This window comes from Barbus barbus (genome assembly GCF_936440315.1).
Source record: "Barbus barbus genome assembly, chromosome: 6".
NCBI classification, from domain to species: Eukaryota; Metazoa; Chordata; class Actinopteri; order Cypriniformes; family Cyprinidae; genus Barbus; species Barbus barbus.
The window spans coordinates 29,480,922-29,493,892 of record NC_136734.1 but is presented as its reverse complement, the minus strand read 5'-3'; the positions used below and the strand labels follow the sequence as shown (position 1 = coordinate 29,493,892).

The 12,971-nt window shown below is 38.3% G+C and overlaps 2 protein-coding genes across 2 annotated transcripts; both read right to left on the bottom strand.

Moving 5' to 3' along the window:
- Positions 1 to 2,374: 2,374 nt before the first annotated feature.
- Positions 2,375 to 6,736, bottom strand: LOC306870758 (cyclic nucleotide-gated cation channel-like; the record flags this gene model as incomplete). Its single annotated transcript, XM_079418182.1, has 5 exons — positions 2,375 to 3,795; positions 4,636 to 4,742; positions 5,039 to 5,146; positions 5,298 to 5,657; positions 6,636 to 6,736. 5 exons carry the CDS (start codon positions 6,734 to 6,736, stop codon positions 2,375 to 2,377), a joined length of 2,097 nt encoding a protein of 698 aa, XP_079274308.1.
- Positions 6,737 to 9,330: 2,594 nt separating this feature from the next.
- LOC306871905 (charged multivesicular body protein 1b-like) lies at positions 9,331 to 12,930 on the bottom strand. Its single transcript, XM_079420154.1, has 8 exons — positions 12,710 to 12,930; positions 12,025 to 12,122; positions 11,557 to 11,703; positions 11,402 to 11,470; positions 11,171 to 11,278; positions 11,030 to 11,073; positions 10,206 to 10,278; positions 9,331 to 10,112 (listed from the first exon to the last, which is right to left on the bottom strand). The coding sequence occupies exons 1-8, from the start codon at positions 12,723 to 12,725 to the stop codon at positions 10,068 to 10,070; spliced, it is 600 nt and encodes a 199-aa protein (XP_079276280.1). The 5' UTR covers positions 12,726 to 12,930; the 3' UTR covers positions 9,331 to 10,067.
- Between the last annotated feature and the right edge of the window lie 41 nt (positions 12,931 to 12,971).

Sequence of the window (12,971 nt, the reverse complement as noted above, 5' to 3'; positions counted from 1 at the left end):
TTCTGGTCTCCAAATCCATCAATTTTTCTTTTCAAATCCGAAAGCTTCTCCGTGATAGTCTCCATATTGTGGTTAAAAGTCTCAGTCTCAGAGCTGACTGCTCTGCCCACTGCTTCAATCATAACGGGCAGCCTAGTGAGGCTTTTGACAGCTGTACCCGTTTCCTGAATTTTACGATAACCCAGGGCAAAGCCTAATCCAATCAGCAGAAGACCTGTTATCATGGTTCCGAATAGGTAGATATCTTCAATGTCCTCCACGGAAAGAGCCGCCAGACACACGACCCGCCACCTTTCCCATGCGTCCATCGTATATCCAGCTGCGAACGTCCCGCTGGGACAATCAGGTTCCCCGGAACCTAAACTTCTCATCGAGAAAATTGTGTCAATTGCATTGAGAGACCAGTTGATCAAATCCATGAGTTTTCAGTTTGGAGAGCAGTGCAGAGAGAGTCTCTCAAGTATTAGACAATAGACGAGACGAGAGAGCAAAGCAGGGAAGGGAAGGTAAGGGGAGGAGAGGAGAGGAGAGGAGAGGAGAGGGAGAGAAAAAAATGCAACCGCCTTCGCTGAGAGCCAAACAAGAAGTGACCATAGATGATAGAACATAGATAACATAACAAATGTTTACACTTTTAATTTTACACTTTTATCCACTAAATGAACTCATTTCAAATTTGATGCCTGCTACAGGTCTCAAAAAAGTTGGCTCGGGGGCAACAAAGGGCTGAAAAAGCAAGAAATTTGGAAAAGATTCAGCTGGGAGAACATCTAGCAACTAATTAAGTTAATTGACCAGTTCTGGAACATAATTAGCTATAAAAGGGATGTCTTACAGAGGCAGAGTCTCTCAGAAGTAAAGATGGGCAGAGGCTCTCCAATCTGTGAAAGAGTGCGTAAAAAGATTGTGGAATACTTTACAAACAATGTTCCTCAATGTCAAATTGCAAATCTCATCATCTACAGTGCATAACATCATCAAAATATTCAGAGAAACTGGAGAAATCTGCATAAGGGACAAGACCTGTCATTGCAATTACTAAATGGGCCCAGGAATACTTCCAGAAAACACAATCCACTGTGCCATCTGCAGATGCCAACTAAAGCTTCATAAATCATGCAAAAAGGAAGCCATATGTGAACATGGTCCAGAAGCGCTGTCGTGTCCTGTGGGCCAAGGCTCATTTAAAATGGATTGTTTCAAAGTGGAAAAGTGTTCTATGGTCAGAAGAGTCCAAATATGACATTCTTGTTGGAAATCACGGATGCCGTGTCTTCCGGGCTAAAGAGGAGAGAGACCTTCCAGCATGTTATCAGCGTTCAGTTCAAAAGCCAGCATCTCTGATGGTATATGTGCATAAGTGCATACGGTATGGACAGCTTGCATGTTTTGGAAGGCACTATGAACGCTGAAAGGTATATAGAGGTTTTAGAGCAACATATGCTCCCCTCCAGACGAAGTGTATTTCAGCAGGACAATGCAAAACCACATACTGCAGCTATTACAACCGCATGGCTTCGTAGTAGAAGAGTCCGGATGCTGAATTGGCCTGCCTGCAGTCCAGATCTTTCACCTATAGAGAACATTTGGTGCATTATTAAACAAAAAATACATCAAAGACGACCACAAACTCTTCAGCAGCTGGAAATCTATATCAGACAAGAATGGGACCAAATTCCAACACCAAAACTCCATAAATTCATAACCTCGATTCCCAGACGTCTTCAACCTGTTTTGAAAAGAAGAGGAGATGCTACACCATGGTAAACATGCCCCTGTCCCAACTATTTTTAGGCCTGTAGCAGGCATCAAATTTGAACATTTGCATATTTCATAACTCATTTTTGTGCATAAAATTTCTCAGTTTAAACATTTGTTATGTTATCTATGTTATATTGTGAATAAAATATTGGCTCATGTTATTTGAAATTCTTTTAGTTTTCATTTTATTCAAATTTAAAAACGTCCCAATATTTCCGGAATTTGGGTTGTAATTTAATACAGGCCTAACAGTTTGGAGAATGGATGGGTGAATTTAGATTTTATTTCAGCATAATTTTAGCTAGTGAAGATAATTTTTTCATAGTTTTAGTTAACAATAACAACACTGATGGTAGGCTATATATAAGGACTTCCCTCACAGCCTCATTTTCCTTTAAAGAAAATTAAATATGGTATCTTCCTTAAAAAAAAAAAAAAAAAAACTCATTAAAGACAATACTTGGAAAAAACAAGTCTAAAATCTTTGTAAAAGCTGGAAGCTGTTGGAACGTGTTTGAAGAAGCAAACGCCTGTAAATGTGAATTTGTGTGCAGCTATAAATATAATCCTGTGGCATAGATTCACACAATCTTCATGATGCGGATGTGCAGATCTATGTAGTCGAGTTGGCTCGTGGCGTGTTACCATTACTCTCAGAGTCCATCTCTTGATCTGAAACAAGCCCAAGGTCTGTGTGACACAGCTGTCTCTCAAGCGCTGTGATTCTTTGCTTCAGTCTGCTTTGAGTGGCTGTGAACTCCCCAAGCAACCGCGCAAATCGTGCTTGCAGAACATCCAGTGAGCCCTCCAGACGTTCGACCTTCTCGTCAGTATCCATGACGAGTAACCCTCCCTGTGCAGTGCTTTCATCCAGAAGCCCTTGCTTCCTCAGAATCTCCCTTCCACGTTCCTCCAGAACCTTCTGTGCATCTGGGTATTCGGTTACGGCCTCCATGAGGTCGTCCTTTGAAAGGCAGAAGAGGTCAGAGTAGCCGATGCTGCAAATGTTAGCTGTTCGGCGGTTTCCCATTTTACTGCCCTGAATGTTAAGAATGCTAATCTCACCAAAGCAACCCCCAGCCGTTAGCAATGCAAACTGTGTCACTCCATCATCAGCGACAACTGCTAATTTTCCCTCTTTAATGATGTACATCTCTTTTCCAATGTCTCCTTTTCGGCATATGTAGTCGCCAGGACTGTAGACTTGGGGGCGCAGCTTTAAAACCAGTTCTACTAACAACCCGGCCTCGCAATCTTGAAAGATGCGCACTTTCTTTAGAGTAGATAAATGAACATTGATAGCAATTTCTGCACGTAGCTTGTCAGGAAGATTCTTTAAGACTTCCTGTTCATCCACTGCTTTTTGATTCGTCCACAAGTAGTCGAACCATTTAATGACACGTGTCTCAAGATGGCGACTTACTTTGCGGAAGTGCATGTAATGTTTAATAGCATCAATCCGTGCCTGGAACTCTGCCCGTGTGGCGTTCATATTGGAAATCATGGAACCCACGTTACCCACAATGGTGGCAAAAATCAGGACTCCGACAAGAAAATCGAACACCACAAAAACATATTCCTCATCCCGTACGGGTGGTGGCATCTCACCGATGGTGGTGAGTGTCAGCGTGGACCAGTAGAAGCAGTATATGTAGCTCCGCCTCAGAGCTCCTTCCTCTGTGGATGAGATGTTGGGATAAACCCACTGATCTGACCCAAAACCTAGAGACTTCGAGATGGCATAGAAGATGCAGGCATTCCAGTGGATGATAACCAGAATGTAGAGAACCAAGTTCCAGATGCGGAAGATGTTTGGGTAGTTGGTTCTCGTCTCCGTCCGATTAAAGAACTCGAACATACGAGAGAAGCGCACGAGGCGGTTGAAGCGTAGCTGTGGTGTGTTGATCCCCAAGATGATGTACGCCAGGTCTGTGGGAAGGATGGAGATAACGTCCAGTTTGAACTGAAATGTGTGAATGTAGCTGTCTCTGAGTTTCGCCAAGTCCTTCACCAGAAGTCCTTGCTCTAGGTAACCTGGGAGGGCATAAAATGCTTTATAAGAGGCAATTCCAGAATGCAAAGAATATAAAAATCTGTGCGTTGTTCAGCTTCCAAGATGCTGAAGGACCAAATGTTGTTTGAGTCTGAGTAAAGAATTGACAATATATTCAATAAATTGTCTGTCATGTAATTTTTTATTGTACATAAACAAAAATGTCCATGGGATGAATCTTAATTTCATGCCAACTTTAAATAAATATGAAAAAGCCCAACAACATGCTATTTTTTTTAACGTGAGTTTGCCTGAATAGGAAAATGGGCAACTTCGTAAACGGATAAAAGAAATTTGAAGTGTGATCTCATGGAACGAACACTGAGCCAAATTAGCACTATTATTAGCCACATTAATTGACAGATGAACTTGTGGCAAAATACTGATTTTGATTTGATGCGCAGCCTTTGATGGCAAAAACAAAAGATTTAGGAATTGTCTCTTAAAAGTGTTTATTTTAAACTATTCACAATTAGATATACAACCAATAAAATGCAACTAAAATAGTTAGCTGCATTTTATTTGTGTTCAGCATTGATTTTTCAATGCATTTCTATAGCTCATACAGTTGAGCATGGAGCTAGCGACACCAAGGTTATGGGTTCAGTTCCCAATGAATGCATAAACTGATCAAATGTTTAACTGCAGTTTATTACATTTCCTTCCCAATGCAATGCAATACAAGATTTTGCAATGATAATATGAAACATGATTTCCTAAATAATGTTTCTGTTATGAGTGAAGGCGCTAAATTAATCTAATTATTGGGATCATATGTGGTATATAAATCAGGAATTCTGAGTATGTGTGAGTATATATACCCGTCCTTAGCCGCATACATGAATCCAGTATGTAGACAAAGTCACACAAGTAGTCAAGCACCAACCAGACAACAGGATTGTCAGTCTGCAGCTGATCAAAACATGCTCTGTACACACAGAGGAAGAAGGAGAAAGAACATGAGAACCATAACTACTGTACATAGATAACCAGCACATACACACATCTGTACTGTTAGTCAAGCAGGGGTCTCAGAGGGCTGTTCTGTTTGTGTAAGACTGACAGGCATAACGAAAGAGCATTGCAGCACTGTAGCAATTAGTTATGCCAGAAAACAAACACGCCAACACAGGGGACTGTGCTCTCTTAATGATTTATTAAGTGCACATTAACAAAGGGTAATGATGAATATGTAAAGGAGAACGACTAGGTGAAAAGTCGCACCTTGCCACAAGAAGTACCCAGTTATAAAGCACAGCAGCGGCGATGAAGAACAGCCAGTAGTAGTAAATATCATCAGAGGGAGAAACTATAAATGTCTCCCATTGCTTCCTGTGAAAGAAAACACAAATTTGTAACGCAATTTATCAAATTAATTTCCACTATACGCAGATTATTTGCTTTTAATGTCAATTTGTCATTGCATTTATTTTTTTTAAAGACAAATAAATAAAGTGTATCTGTGTCACAAATGTAATATTACTTTGTGATTCCCTTAGTGTTTCCATTGGCGTCTGGTTGGTTGTTGCTCCTTCGACTGGGTGGAGCTTGTACTTCGGGTCCCCGGAATCTCTCTAGGAAAGAATCGGGTCTCTCCTCCTCCTCTATCAGACTCCTGTGTGCCCAGTCTCTCAGAGTCACCACCAGTCTCACCAACCTGGCAACACGAGAGAAAGCTGTTATCCAGACACACGTGAGAATGTGGATGTGCATGTTTGTATGGATCCTAAACCTGGACAGGGCTCCTCTTCCTCTAAAGGAGTTTCTGGACGGTGCATCCTGAGGCTCTAGGGCAGCTACTCGCTGCAGCTCAGACGAGGTGTCATCACATGCAGAGTGAGACCTGAGAGAATAATGGAAAGATGGAGACAGAACATATAAGCAAGAAATGTGTTCACAGTTGATTTGCAGTATAATGAGGAATCATATTCACACCATATTTTATATTATCATGGTGAACTCCATAAATTGTGTTAAATATGGCTATGTTGACAGCATGTGTGGCTAAATTTTGAAAATATTATTCAAAGTCAGTAAAACAAAGGAAATAGGAATGTATGCTACCAATCAAAAGTTTCGGGGCAGTAAGATTGTTAATGTTTCTAAAAGAAGTCTCTCAATTTAAAAATACAGTAAAACAGTAATATTGGGAAATATTACAATTACATAATTTCATATAATCATTCTAATATGCTGATTGGATGCTCAAAAACATTTGATTATTATCAGTGTTGATAACAATTGTTCTGCTTAATATTTTTGTGGAAACTGTCTCACATTTTTTCAAGATCTTTTAATAAATAGAACATTTAAATGAAGAGCATTTATTTGAAGTAGAAATAATTTGTAATATTAAATTAAATCACTTCTGTAATGCTCACTATGCTGAATGAGCATAGAAGAAAACTTCCTTTCAGAAAAAAAACCCAAACATCTTTCTGACCCCAAAGTTAGGATCGGTAGTGTTTTGTTACATCACATGAATTAGTCATTAAATAAATATTATTTTTTAAATAAATAATATATATTATAATGATACATTTATACATTTTTAGTTATTTCACATACTTAAATTATATCCTTGTATAGATTTTTAAAGTTAGCGGTTTAAAGTTTATGATACAAAGAGTACAAACAGCTCAATTTTGAGATAAATGACAGCATGCTGTTGATAGAGTATTGATAAAGTAAAAAAAGTAGATTTTTGAAACTGCTTTGTTCCATTTTGACACTTCCTTCATGAGGACCACAAACTAGGTCACCACAATGGTTTTACTATCATTGCACAGATGGAAAAACAAGTCTACACACAGTCACTGACCTGCTGAGCACACTCTCTGCTCGGTCCTGCTCGTCCCCTTGAGTTTGCACAGAGAGTTGATGAGAGCAGGGAGATCCCTCAGTAGCCGACTGGCCCGTCATACTGTACACACAACACACCTTTACTTACCATACATTACAACTGTTATATATAAAACAATAAAACATAAAACCAGTGTTTATGTAATTTATGAACGGTTTGTTAAAAACTGTCTCCAAAGGGATATTTTGTTAGAGTTAGCTAACTTTTGTGGATTTGGCCCCAGTTGGGCCAAATTCTATCCCCAAAGGCATTAGTGCGATCTCGTCACTGCATGTGCCATTACATTCCACTGACGCTCGCTAGATTTCAGCAGAACATCGCCTTTAAGACTTCTCAGGATGCTTGGAGTCAGTGGTGAAGTGCAGAGCGACAGCAGATCAGGGGAGTTACCAGCAAACACTTCTCACCTGGGAATGTGGTCACTATGATGATCACCTCAGCTTACCGTAAGATATAGACAGAACAGCGAGAGATTTAATGACTACTGCTTCAAAAGCGGATTGAGGAATGATCTCATGGTTAATGATGGAACAGCTTTCGGGACTGATGGTTGGATGGCTTAATGGACGGATGGATGGTGCCATGTCTAGATGAATGTTAACAATATTTTTGTCAATTGTCTCATTAAAGAAACACAGAGTGACACACAACTCTTCCCAGAGGACAAACACACAGAGCTAATGTCTCTCGAGAAATCATGGTTGCTAACACAAGTGCTTGAGACACACACACACACACACACACACACACACACACACACTTACTGCTAGAGTTTTAGTTTTATCTTAAGTACAGATCATTGTCCTCTTTAACTAAAACACTTTTGAAGTATTTTTGGAACATATTTACATTTTATACAAGTTTATAAAAATAATAATTTTACTGTAAGAGCTGTAAATATGTTGTTCTTTAAAGACACTTCATGAATTAAGTATATTTAAGTAAAAAAAAACCATTTGCCATAAATATTAAGAATTTAAGAAAACAAAATATTATTTTAATATATATTAAACATACAGTAAAAAATACATACATTTTATATTATAAATTATTCAAATGAATGAAACCATGCTATAACTCTTCAAGTCAATAAAAAAATCTGCTTATGATAAATTATGTATATAAACTTACATATGAGAAATGAGAGATGAATGTGAACTTTTTTTTGCATGTCTAAGACAAATTCCCTGACTCACCTTCAGCGGTTCCTCTTCTTTAGGATCCCCCAAAACTCTGGAATGTTGGTCCATATTACATCCTTATGCTCAACAAGAAATCTTCTGAACTTCATACTAGAAATTTACAGTTCTCTATTTATGATCTCTGTGTAAACAGAATAATACTAGGATCGGTCATACCATCTCACTTTCTCATCTCTAGCGTGGAAGTCACTCCAGCAAAAGAGGTAGAGAGAGAGACAGCGGGTGAGGTAGAAAGGTTGGGTATGCAGGGGCAGGGCAAAAGAGAATGGGAGGAGGAAAAAATGATAGATGGACACATAAATTAGTGACATTTTCATGAACATTGAACAGTACACAGTTGCAAAATTGCATGGACAAGAGCTGTTTTCATTACTTCAAATTCCTCCATCTTGTAAAAACACTGCCAGAGTTGAAGTGTGGCCAAGAATGGTGACCCATACTCGGAATTAGTGCTCTGCATTTAACCCATCCAAGCGCACACACCCGGAGCAGTGGGCACCCGGGGAGCAGTGGGGTGTTCAGTGCCTTGCTCAAGTGTCTCATTGAAGGTGGAAGAGAGCGCTGGTTATTCACTCCCCCCACCGGACCTGAGACTCAAACACGCAACCTTTGGGTTACAAGTCCGACTCTCTATCCATTAGGCCACAACTGCCCCATTACCCTTGTTTTACCTTTGTCTTTGTGTATTCTGAAGTCTTTAAATTTTGCCTTGCACTTCTGTAACAAAATTTTTCCATACTTGCTAAACACTTTCTGGCTCAGCCTGTTACAACTTTGCCAGACAGGTGGGATTTCTGAACTGAATGCAATGATTGGACAAACATTTTATGGTCTTCCACAGAACAGATACAAATTTTAGATGCACCTTTGACAGATACAAAGATGTACTATGGATTAGATGATTTTGATGAAATATGAATTAAATGATCTTGTAATTCCACAAATATTCCATTATATATCTACTACACAACAAAAACTTTTTACATTGATTAAAACGGTTTTAAATAGTGTTTTCTTCATCACTCGTATGTCTCTGCATGAAAACAAGGACTCTGATCTGTTATTTTCTACAATAAATGTGTGCATATTTACAGGTGCCCACACAAAATCAGGTAAGACTCCAACGGGAAATTATATGAATATACTTGGTTTTGGTTTCTGAGCAGCTCATTTCTCCTTGGACTCCAGATCCACTACCAGTAACAGCTGCTCAGCCCTGCTAACTCTGAACCCAATGGACCAATCAAAACATCAAAACCTATCACGGTTCTAACTCTTGAGCTCAATGGACTAATCAGATCCCTACTGTTGTGACTCAAAGCCCAACAGGCCAATCACATAGTCATTGTACCAAGTCTGAAAACCAGTACCATCAAAATATCAGAATCAGCATGTCAGCTGATTCTCTGTAGAAAAACTAATTTCCCTAGCTTACAGTCATAAACAGAGAAAAGAATTTGCAAAATGTTTATTTATATACACACAAACATTATATATATATATATATATATATTTCTCATTTGAGCCAGATGATCGAGCCGTACATTGCCAAAAGTGTTTTGTTTTTTTGTTTTTTTACATTTTTGGATAAGCCAAAATAAAATAAATGAACAAAGATCAGTGTTTCTCTAAAGACATAAAACATAAATAATCTGATAAACTGGGGATTTTACTGCTTTGGACAAAATTATGAGACTTTATTCAAATCATCATCTTGATCACATGCATTTTAAGTTACAAATTCCCACAATCCATCGAAGCAGAGGCAAAGCATGTGTGCAGCAGGAAGTGTCAGAAGTCACAATTTTACTCAACATTTGTCTGATATCAACACTGGTGTAGGTTAATGTAGCTACACTGGCATTAAACGTATTTGAAACGCAAGCAGGTATTAAAATATGAACGCAAATTCTAAAGAAATGTATAATAATTTTTCATTTGTCACTAAGTTCAGAGAAGGACCCCAGAACTAACCTGATGCCAGCAGCGTTACAATATAATATTTGTAATTTTGTCTAATTGAGATTCCTGCGTGTTATTGTGGATAATGAAAGCTGCACACCCATCCTCAACTGCATAAAAAGAAAACTAAACACAAATAAGCAATGAGGCCAATATTTCCAGGGGATATGTTTCTTACAAACTCGCATATACACAGTCTCTCTTTCACACACACACCCGGTTCTCCTTAAACCTGGTCTCTGAGTTTAGCCAGTCTCTGAGAGAGCTCGTCCTATGGTCACAAAGACAAAAATAAAACCATCAGAGTACATATCTGACATGAATTTGCCCATATTTCTATATTCAAGTGTGTGTTATAAAATACCTGTTCTGCAGATGCTACGCTGGTTCCCACTGATCCTGTCTGACCTTGAGGAAGCTCCATATTGAGGTCCAGCCTAAACACACAAGACATTGGTTTTTATCTGACATTTTTGTCCTAAATTTGGTTGAGTTACGAAAAAGATTTCATTAACTGAATATTGGTAGTTATTGTCTGAATAAATTGTAAATAATTGAATCATAGTCTGATATATGATTTAGTAGTAGTAGCAGTAATAATTAATAGTACACTACTGTTCAAAAGTTTGGGTTAGGTCTAAGAACTTCTGTCTATGAACTTCTTTACTTTTTTTTTTTCTATTGAGCAAATGCATTGAATTGACCAAAAAAGGCATAGTAAAGACATTTATCATGTTACAAATGTTTCTATTAAAAATGCTGTTCTTTTGAATTTTTTTTTATCAAAGAATTCTGAAAATAATCTTGGTTTCCGCCAAAAACATTAAGTAGCATATCCTTTTTTACCATTCATATAAAAAAATGTTACTTGAACACCAGATCAGCATATTAGAATAATTTCTGAAGGATCATGTGGCACTGAAGAGCTTTGCCATCACAGGAATAAATTACATTTTAAAATGTATAAAAATAGAAAACAATTATTCTATATTTTAATAATATTTCACAACATTATGTTTTTTACTGTATTTCTGATCAAATGAATACAGTCAGCATAAGAGACTTTTCAAAAACATCAATAAAAACTTACCGACCTTACTTACAGACTTTTGAATGGTAGTGTGTGCATTATAGTATGTACTTAAAAAATAAAAAATAAATTAATCTCAGCATTTGAAATGTTCTTACCCGGCCTCATCTGCCATTTCCATCATCAGAGCATCGACTTGACCCTAAAACACAGCACAGTGTCACAAACGGAAAAACAACTAAGTCAGTGTATATCTGACCTACAGAGCAGTTGATGTAGTAAGCGAGTGTATGTATCACCTGTGGTGTAGTGAGTGTTGTGGTGCTGCTCATTGTGTCCTCCATCTGAGCCGTCTGTACGTCCAGAGTTTCAAACTGACGCTCAAATTTATCCATTAGAGCTGAAATCTGACCAATCAGAGCACAGGGAATTAATACTGCCAGTCAAATCTAGACAACTCAGATTACCGCAATTGTTTTTATGAGCTGCTCAATGAAAATACTTCAAGAACAAAGTCGTCGTCCTCTCACCTTCTCAAGGTTCATGCTCTTCAGGGTTACATCCATGCCCTTCACCACCCCAGCCATAGATTTGGTGACCTGGAGAATAAAAATCAAGTTAACTGTTAAATCTGCTGGATAATTACTTGGGTATGTCCAGTTTAAAAGAAAAGCAGTTTGCGTACCTGGTTCATGGTGACTGCTGTCTGTACTCGCGCAGCCACCGCATCCACTCTTGCGCTCATTCTGAGGAAGTTCACTGATTGGTTCTTCTGGCGAATGGCGTTTTCTGCATGTATCCGAGCAACCTCCATATTGCCCTTCTGGACTGCCTGAGTTACACAGACATAAGCAGTGGTTCATTGGGACACTGGTCAAAAAAACATTTTTTTTTTTTTTTTTTTTTTCCACTTTCACTCAAGTTTGTTTTTAGCTAGATATCTATTAATATAATTCTTGACAATATATATTTACTTTCTCTTAAGTAAAATGTATCAATACTTTTTTACTTTGCATAAACCAGCTCCAAAAACCTCAGCATATATGTAAATGTGTTGTGTGATGATGCTACAGCCTAAAGTTGCTTTCTCTGAATGGATGTAGTGTCTAAATGCCATTCAATGGATGTGTGTGTTTTGTTTTTGTTTGTTTACCTTCTTGACCTTGGCCTTCTCTGCTTTCTCTTCTTTGTCGCATTTCTTGGAGCTCCGCTGAAGCTCTTTGGCTGCAAACTTGAGGTTAAACAAATTCTCTGAAGTCAAAAGTCAAGGAAAGATTTAAAAAAAAAAAAAATTTGTAGTGTTTGTGTTATCTGATACCCTCAACAGATTTTTTATTTTTTTTTTAATTAGAAAAATACACACCACAACACTGTAACAATGACATTATAAACAAACAATGTACACCGACTCGAAACAGAACAAACTAGTCTGACAGGCTGGGCTGAGAGTTCATCTAAATAACGCGACATTACGTAATTTTACGTCACAGACGTACCTGGCGGAATTTGATGTTTTTGATAACGCACTTACCAACATAATCACCTTTAACGATATATACTGAGAAAATTAAAAACAGTACTGGGAGCTCACGCCCTTATTTAACTTTTTACTTTTAATCCATTCTCGAAATCAATCTCTACCTCCACTGACGAGCAAACAAATCCCGCGAATGCGTTGCTTGATATAACGGATATAATGTAATGTGACCTGACCTATTGGTATATACTAAAATGTCGCCAACACAGCGCTAAACCCATAAATAACTCTCAGTAAAAGTGATTACAGTCCCATCGACAAAGTGGGTCTCGGGCCCGACCACTCCAGTCCGCGAGGATACTTTCCATGTTGGACATAACAATCCGGTTCTGCTGCTGGCTGGTGCTTCTTGAGGAAGTGTGAAGATTAGACAGCAGTAGTCTTCGTCAAGCTCTTCGTGAGGATCACTAACTGTCCCCCGCTCTGTTTGTTGTAATTTTCCTGTATTCACTTCCGGCTTCTGCAAACAACTGGAGTGATGTCACAGTCATGCGCTCAAGTCAGCGATCGCGGTGATGTCACGAGCAAAAAAACAAAAACAATAAATAAATAAACTGTTAATT

Bases quoted from the DNA above. Each gene is read 5' to 3' on its own strand.
- LOC306871905 (XM_079420154.1), bottom strand. The intron at 11,279-11,401 runs GTGAGAGGACGA...CTGATTGGTCAG, and splicing joins AGAGCATGAACCTTGAGAAG to ATTTCAGCTCTAATGGATAA. The intron at 11,074-11,170 runs GTGATACATACA...GCTGTGTTTTAG, and splicing joins CAACACTCACTACACCACAG to GGTCAAGTCGATGCTCTGAT.